The sequence below is a fragment of the Echinops telfairi genome, unplaced genomic scaffold (assembly GCF_000313985.2).
Source record: "Echinops telfairi isolate 266 unplaced genomic scaffold, ASM31398v2 ScPeMD7_5592;HRSCAF=6446, whole genome shotgun sequence".
Classification (NCBI taxonomy): domain Eukaryota; kingdom Metazoa; phylum Chordata; class Mammalia; order Afrosoricida; family Tenrecidae; genus Echinops; species Echinops telfairi.
Window position 1 is genome coordinate 21598374 of NW_022109491.1, and position 8519 is coordinate 21606892.

An 8519-nucleotide genomic window follows, 5' to 3' on the forward strand; every position below is an offset into this window, starting at 1 on the left:
ACCTCGTGGTCAATTAGGCAATTTTTGCGAGTGACCTTGTAGACTGTGTTAAGAATTTGGGAATTTTATTTCAAGTGTTTTGGGAAACTATTTTTTCCCCCCTTTGGGAAACTATTAACAAGAATTTTAATTACACAATCTAATTTACTTGGAGAATTAACATTGATGTGTGGTTGCAGAGAGACTGGTGACAAGCCATTGTCCTCTAAACTGGTGGTAAAACCCTAAAGTAACAATGTCATAGAATCCTGGATGAGAAAGCATTTGATAGGCAGAAAACAGGAGGGCTTTGAAGGTTGAACTAGGAATGTAGGGTTACTATATTTCCCAAATAACTGAGTTCTATGTATATGCACCCTGTGGAATTCTGTAACGAAGTGGTAAAGTAGGTATTCTTTGTAAGCTGACATCAAGGATGGCATTCCTATAGAGAAGGTGAGAGACAATGAATAAGGTAGAGAAGGTTGGGCTGGGGATAGAGACTTAGTAGTAGTCTTTAGAATAAATAATCAGAGGACTCAGCCTGGATTGGGAGAAAAATAAGTGAAGCCCTTTAAAAACACAAAATAATAGTATAAAAGGTATAAGTACATAAAATGATCTCTTTCATTACACTCATATCCAAATTTCTATGCAGGGGTTTTCTTTGGCTTATCTGTACTTTATATAAATTAATCCATTGTATGTATATACAATGGAAGTTTTCAATGAAATCCTATTCTTACTATTTTACTTATTTTATATGTATCTATGTATGTATAACTTTGCTTTGTGTTTTAGTTGTTTCTTAGCATTGTTTTGATGTGTCATAAGTAACTTGTACTTAAATAAATAAACCAAACCTGTTGCCATCAAATCAACACTGATTCATGATAACCACATGGTTTGGAGTTTCATAGAGTTTTCTTAGGCTTTAGTCTTTATGGCAGTGTTTGTTCAGGAATGTTTATGGAAGCAGATCGCCAGGCCTTTGCTATGTTGGTGCCTCTGGGTGGATTGGAACTTTGAGAGAAAACTAAAGTGTGGTATGCCTTTGGCATCACTTGAGGGGGTGGGGCACCATTGAGCAGTTTGTTTGTTTTCATTGAGCAGTTTCTATTAAGCATTCCTCAAACATGATAAACATCAATGCAAATAAAATAAAAGCCAAAATAGCAGTCTGTAACCCAATTTGGTACCTACATTTTTGTGAGAGAATGTTGAAAGTGCAGTTCCCATATTTCATAACATCATGTAACGATACCAGGAATGGTTGTTCACAAAGAGGAGGATGGAAGAGACGGTTGGAGGCATAGGAAACTAAAAAGTCCAGCAAGTTCTTTCCCTTTTAAAAGCCTGTAGCAAGTAGTTTGATATGTCCTGTGGATTTGCCTACACTTGATAAAAGGTGGTTAGAATCTGAAAGTGGATCCGAGTACAAGTGTATATCAAGTTGATTAAATCCATGTATGACTAGACTAAAAGTTGCCAGAGAAATGTCAAAATGACAAGGGAGAAAGGTGGTGGTGGTGGTGGTGATAAGTTTACTGACAAGGATTTTACCTGACTACACTGAACCCAGTGAACTGGATGGTGTGGAAAACAATACTGCCGAATGCTTTGAGGACAGAAATAATAAAGCTGTATTTGAAGTATTCCCAGAATAGTGAAAGGCCTTCCCTGTCAATAAACTCTTCAGTGAACAAAACTTGATTCAAGAAGAAACTGGGAAATAGTTGTGGTAGGGAAGTGACTAACTTGTGGCTGGTCTATTATCCTCCTCAAAGGTCTGTATATTGTGCATGTCATCCTCTCTTTCTGGTCAGATCATCAGTCCACATTGGGCAGGAAAGTGGATCCAGCCAGTGGATAGCACCTGAAATGCATTGGTATTAACAAAGAAGCCAAGAATCAGTAGGAGTGCTTCACACTGGAGAAAGAGATTGGAAAGAGCTGAGAACGAGTTATTGACGTGAAAGTCGATCACACATTAAGAAGGAAAAACAGAAATGGCATATCTTGACAATCCTGCATAATTCTTTGCAACTCATACTCTGACTTTGCAAGGACATAGGGAGTCACTAAACAATGACTACAATGTGGGCAATTTCCATGCCATCTTTGACCCTTTCATGACAGGGCATCTCACTGTGAATTCAACCTGGATTCACATCTTACTTTTCCTGCCATGTGTCCAGAATGAATGCATCTACTGTTTACCATAGTTTACTGAGAAGCAATTTTAAAGCCAAGTACAACCTCCATTGCAAACTCAAGTTCAACTCCTAATTAATCAGGCACACTGCAGATTAAGAAATAGGCACAAAGAAGTTTATTTTCAGAGGAAAACAGTCCATATAAGAGTCTATCCTTGGTTTTATCCAGGTAAACCAGAATGGCACTGAGAGTTTGCTTGAAAACATCTGGAGCAGCTCAAGCAAAAAACCCAAACACTGCAATAGATTCGATTCCAACTCATAGTGACCCTATAGGACAGGGTAGAACTGGCCCTGTGAGTTTCCAAGTAGAAAGCCTCATTTTCCCCTACAGAGCTGCTGGTAGTCTTAAACTGTTGTACCCACTACACCACCAGGGAACTCGAGAAAGGACAGACCGGAGCTTTAAGAGATGTCATGGTGTTCTGATAACACTTCCATGAATGCTGAATACATAAGTGGTGTTCATTGAAGAACTGGAGAAAAACAACTTGATAGTATTTGCGAATTGCTGCATTCTTTCAAGTTAGTGGTGGACATGCACCCAAAAAGGATAGCCGTTTTGGGAACCATCAAAATTATGTAGTGTTCTCTTCATTCAACAGAGTACTTGGAAAATTTGAAAAATGTTATACCTGTGGTGCTTACATTAAGCTTTGAAACCAGATGCACTGAAAGGATAGAAGCATTGAAGCCCATCAACAAGTGCCTTGAGAGAAGTTCCAAGTCCTCCAGGACATGAAAACAAGTAGAGCAAGCTGTGCCCAAAGATATGGCTCAAAATGCATACCGCTGCATTAAGTTGTGATCGTCTGGCTTTTTTATTATTTTGGAACAAAGTACTCAATTCACATTGACTACATTTCTCTTTTTAGAGACTCTAGGACTCTAGCATCAACTTCCATGATGCTGCTCTGAATTTAAAAGCCCTTTGAGATCATTTTGATGATGAAAGAGATGTGTTGGCTAGTTGGTCCAAAGATGATTCCGTTTCTGTCAAGAATGGAATGGTGATGTTTAAAGATGTCAGAAATGAAAGGAATGAATGACAGGTGGAAACACAAGGTTAAAAGTTAAAGGGGAGATGGAAAGATATTAAGGGAATTCGACTGTCTTCACAGAAAAATAGACAAAAAGTTTGCTAGCTTGTCTGACACCGATGGTGACAGTAAAATGTAAAGAAATGTAAAAATTTAGATGAATTCTACAGCTGTGTTGTTGATAGGCAGCAGCTATATGAAGAAAGTTTAGATTGTTGCTATCAAGTTAGAGTCAAGACCTAAAGAGCTTCTTGAATGTCTCATTCAGTGTGGAAGTGGGAGTGTTCAGATGATGCTGTCACAGTTGCCATTTCTAGCTGTGAGAGCTTACTCTGCAAGTTAAAGTTAGTTTAGTATATACTTGAGAGCTCCATGGATCAAGGAGATTGTGTGGTCTTGCTCAGGTGAGTGTAGAAAAAACAGACCAGTTGTTAACAGTGAAACTAAGGGAGGGTACCATTCATTGTAATTTTCATGCAGTGCTGTAATGTGCTAAAAGATTCAGGAGCTTGACTTGTATCTTTGCATTAATACTATGATTGTTAGGTTTCATTGAGTCATAGCAACCCTTTGTACAAAAAAACCACTTAACTAGCCTTGCACCATCCACATAAATGTTGGTATTTGTGCCAATTGTTGTAACCACTGTGTCAGTACATCTTGTTGAAGGTCTTCTGCTCTTTCAGTGACCATCTACTTTTCTAAGCATGCTTTCTTTCTCCAGGAACTCCCCCCTCCTGATAGTGTGAAATGAAGTTTCACCCTTGTCACATCTTACTGACATTATTGTGAAGTTAGGGATGTTGGATGTTAGGACAAGGGCACATTGTCAGTGATTGCGATTGCCACAGGACGTATTTTTCCATAGCTGTGCCTTTGGTTAGTAGCCAAGAGCAAAACAGTTCCTCATGTTGTGGTGACACCCCCCCCTAAACCATAAAATTACTTTCATTGCTACTTCATAACCATAAATTTGCTACCTTATGAATTGGGCAACCCCTGTGAAAGGGTCTTTCGAACCCCAAAGAGGTCATGACCTCACAGGTTGAGAACTGATCTAGAGGAAGAACATTCCAGTTTCAGCGAAGACTTCTTGTTAGGTTCTGTTGAGAGTCTGCTCCAAATCCCAGTGACCATGTATATCACAGATTGGGATACTGCCTGCACCACTGTGCCAGATATCAACTAAGGGTCTTCCTCTCCCAATAACCCTGTACTTTACCAAGCATGATGACCTTTTCCAGGGACTAATCTCTTCTGAAAATCTGAAGCCCAAAGGACGTCTTCCTCTTTACAGAGTATTCTTATATTTCTTCCAAGACAAATTTGTTCTGGCAGTCCATGCTATATTATTCTTCCCCCAACACTACAATTCCAGTGAACCCATTCTTCACTCTTCCTTAAGCCTTGTCTGTCTCTCACTTGTATATGAAATGATTGAGAATACCTTGGCTTGCATCATGCTTCTTGGTATAAAAGGGACATCTTTGCTCTTTAACATTTTTAGAGGTCTCTTGTAGATTTCCCCAGTGCAATAAATCCTTTGATTTCTTGACTACAGCTTCCTTCCTTGATCATTGATTGTGGATTCAAGTAAAATGAAATCCTTGGCAAATTCAATCTTTCTTTTTATCATGTTATCTTCTATTGGTACAGTTGTGAGGATTTTTGTTTTATGTTTTAAGTACATGGAAAACTGCAGTAGTTGATTTTCATCATCTAGTGCTTCAGGTCCCCACTTTCAGCAAGCCAGGTTGTGTCACCTGCACAAGGCAGGTGGTTAATGAGCCTTCCTCCAATCTTGGTTCTGTGTGTGTCAGTTGGCTATCTGTGATGGCTTGTATGCTGCTGTAATGTTGGAAACTGCCACCAGTATTTCAAATACCAGCAAGGTTAGTCATAGTGGACAGGTTTTAGCAGAGCTTCCAGACGAAGGATAGACTAGGAAGAAGGAAGAGTCTGTCCCCTTCTGAGGAATTAGCTATGGAATAACCATGGAACTGCAAAGACTTGGGATACAGGAGGAAAAAAACGATTTGAAGAATAGCAAGCAAAGAGATGAATGTGGCAAGAGCAGAACAAATGAGACTGTGTTAGGAGGTCAGATTTCTCTGACAAGATCTTTTAGACCTTGGTAGAGTTTGTTTTCTTCAAGAGCAACAGAAAACCATTAGATGATTTGGGCAGGGTTTTAACATTACCTGCCATATGTTTTGAGTGGCCCTGGTGGCGTAGTGGGCTGCTAATGAAACGTCAGCAGTTTGAAATTACAGCTCTGAGGGAGCAAGATGGGGCTTTCTATTCTCATAAAAACTTAGTAGTGTGGAATAAGGAGGTCAACCTGATGCTATTAATCAGGTGGGAGATGGTGATGGTGATGCCAGTGGACATAGTGAGGAGTGGGATATGAGTAGCTTATTGGAGACTTAAGAGAACTATGGATCATAATTCCACCTCAAGAAGCAGAGTTAGTGGGAAATCATTTTGGGGAGCACTATTGGGGCATTATGGGCAATTTGGGGATTGGAATTTCGATTAGGGTCCAAGCTGGAGACAGTAAGGGAATCAAGGTGGGAGATATCTGTCATTCTCTGGGAAGCTCAAGGTTGGAGTCCAGATTTAAGGTGAACCTAGTGCGGGGGTGGGTGGGTGAAAGTGTTGCTAGAGAACAATATACACTGTGTTCTATATCATTGGACTCCCCTAGGGTGTTGGGCAATGGAGGCTTTATAGACTTTCTCCCTTGGGTTTGTTGGGGTGGATACAGACAAATATGACTGGGTGAAGGCTCTTTACCTTCATACGCTGGGCCTCATGGTCAGGAAAGGGTGGAGAAGGACCCCTGGTCTTTGACTTTTTTCCAGATGGCCCACTGTGTGACCTTGGTTCAGCTGTCCATTTCCTGTGACCACCTCATTGACAAAGACATCGGCTCCAAGTCAGACCCACTCTGCGTCCTCCTACAGGATGTGGGAGGGGGCAGCTGGGCTGAGGTGAGAACCGTGAATGTTGAGCATGTGGAGGGAAGTTAGCAGTGTATAGCGGGGTGGGTGACAATAATGCTTCTTGGGATGTACCCACAGCTTGGCCGGACCGAGCGAGTACGGAATTGCTCAAACCCCGAGTTCTCTAAGACTCTGCAGCTTGAGTACCACTTTGAAACGGTCCAAAAGCTCCGTTTTGGCATCTATGACATAGACAACAAGACACCTGACCTGAGCGATGATGACTTTCTAGGGGGAGCTGAGTGTTCCTTGGGTCAGGTATGCAAGAATCTTTTCAGCCACCTCAGCCTTCTTGGAACTTGGAGGTGGTGAGCAGAATCTTACCCTTTCCTTCTGCTCTGCTCTAGATTGTATCCAGTCAGACACTGACTCTACCCTTGATGCTGAAGACTGGGAAACCTGCTGGGCGGGGAACCATCACGGTGAGGAACCCCCCAATAAAGGGGCTTATCTCAACGAACAATTCCTTAGTGATACAGACGTTTGCCTCTTCAACCTAGGTCTCAGCTCATGAATTGAAGGACAATCGTGTAGTAACCATGGAAGTGGAGGCAAGAAACTTAGATAAGAAGGTATGTCTTGAAGGAGACTGAGGGATCCAAGAATAAGGGACAGGAATGTGACAGAGGGCTGGCATAGTGGTCTTCTCTCTTTGAACCTTGTAACTAGGGTCTCTGTGGCTTTGGCAGGACTTCTTAGGAAAATCGGACCCATTCCTGGAATTCTTCCGCCAGGGTGATGGAAAATGGCACCTGACATACAGATCTGAGGTGTGAGACCCCTGGGACCCCAGGGTAGGGTACGGTAGGAGAGATCTCCTGGGGCCAAGCTCTGAAACATGGGAGAAAGGAACTGCAAGAGGGCAGAGGTTGGTGGTAGTTCTCCATGGCTATGCCAGAACTCACTGGAGGCCTTGTCCTCTAGGTAATAAAGAACAACCTGAACCCTACTTGGAAGCGTTTCTCAGTTCCCCTTCAGCACTTCTGTGGGGGAGACCCTAGCACACCCATCCAGGTGAGGAGCGTGCCTCTTGGGTGGACTGAACAGAAAAAAGCAGGAAGCCTGGGGAGGGTTTTCCTTACCTGTCTCCTAAAAGTTATACACACATGCCTTTCAGGTGCGATGCTCGGACTATGACAGTGATGGTTCACATGATCTCATTGGCACTTTCCAGACTAGCCTGGAACAACTCCAGTCAGCTCCGGTGAGTGCTAGTCAAACTCAGGGATGGGGAGGTGGGCCTAGAAGACTGCAGCCCCAGGGAGAAGGGTGGGAGGATGAATATTTTGGGAGTTTTATACCCTAATTTTTCTTTCCTCACCAGGCCAACTTTGAATGCATCCACCCTGAGAAGCAACAGAAAAAGAAAAGCTACAAGAACTCTGGAACTGTCTGTGTTAAGATTTGTCAGGTAAAACAACTACTGTGATCAAAGTTCTGACAGCTGAGTTTTATGAACTCAACTTTTCATCCCAGCATGACCCTAGTTTTATCAATAGGTAGAAGCAGAGTATTCCTTCTTGGATTATGTGATGGGAGGCTGTCAGATCAACTTTACTGTAAGTTGCCATACCAGGTTCAAGAGGGCAGGTCTGGGTCTTAACAGTTACATTCAGTCTCCTCTTCATGCCTTCCCCAGGTAGGTGTGGATTTCACTGGCTCAAATGGAGACCCCTCCTCACCAGACTCCCTGCACTACCTGAGCCCATCGGGTGTCAATGAGTACCTTACAGCACTGTGGAGTGTGGGCAGTGTGGTTCAGGACTATGACTCGTGAGTAGTAACTGGTTTTTTGGTGATTCCCACTCCTGAGATACTTCAGCCTCTGGGGTCATAGATCCCTCATTGCCCCTTTCCCAATTCACTGTTCTTCCACAGGGACAAGCTATTCCCAGCATTTGGATTTGGGGCTCAGGTGCCTCCTGACTGGCAGGTAAGCTTGCCCATTCTCTTCCCTGCTGTTTTCAGCTTAAAAGTTCTGGTTTCGGGGGATGCATATAACTTATTTGATGCCCAGCAATCAGATTTATGCAGAGATGTAGGGGATACATCCCTTCGGGCATATATACAGCAACTGTTAAGTACTAAATATCTCCTGCAAAATGCTCAATATATGCCAAGAGTGCCGTTTTTCTTAACATAAAGGATGTGAGTGGGGACAAGAACCTCATTTTCTGTGGTGAAGAAAGCTGATGGTGCCCGGCTATTAAAAGATAAAGAGTCTGGGGTCTTAAAAGCTTGAAGGTAAACAAGCGGCCATCTAGCTCAGAAGCAACAAA

General features: G+C 42.5%; 1 protein-coding gene across 4 annotated transcripts in view; it reads left to right on the forward strand.

Annotated features, from left to right (window-relative positions):
• Window positions 1-8519, forward strand: part of CPNE1 (copine 1) — a 42633-nt gene that overhangs the window by 30300 nt on the left and 3814 nt on the right. For 3 of the 4 annotated variants that reach the window (XM_045295246.1, XM_045295244.1, XM_045295242.1), the window contains 11 exons: window positions 6100-6228; window positions 6319-6498; window positions 6588-6662; window positions 6741-6812; window positions 6930-7010; window positions 7165-7254; window positions 7358-7444; window positions 7565-7651; window positions 7740-7799; window positions 7880-8013; window positions 8119-8173. In XM_045295246.1, coding sequence (XP_045151181.1) covers window positions 6100-6228; window positions 6319-6498; window positions 6588-6662; window positions 6741-6812; window positions 6930-7010; window positions 7165-7254; window positions 7358-7444; window positions 7565-7651; window positions 7740-7799; window positions 7880-8013; window positions 8119-8173 — 1050 coding nt within the window. The remainder of the gene's footprint in view (window positions 1-6099; window positions 6229-6318; window positions 6499-6587; window positions 6663-6740; window positions 6813-6929; window positions 7011-7164; window positions 7255-7357; window positions 7445-7564; window positions 7652-7739; window positions 7800-7879; window positions 8014-8118; window positions 8174-8519) is intronic. The other variant, XM_045295245.1, reaches the window with a different exon arrangement.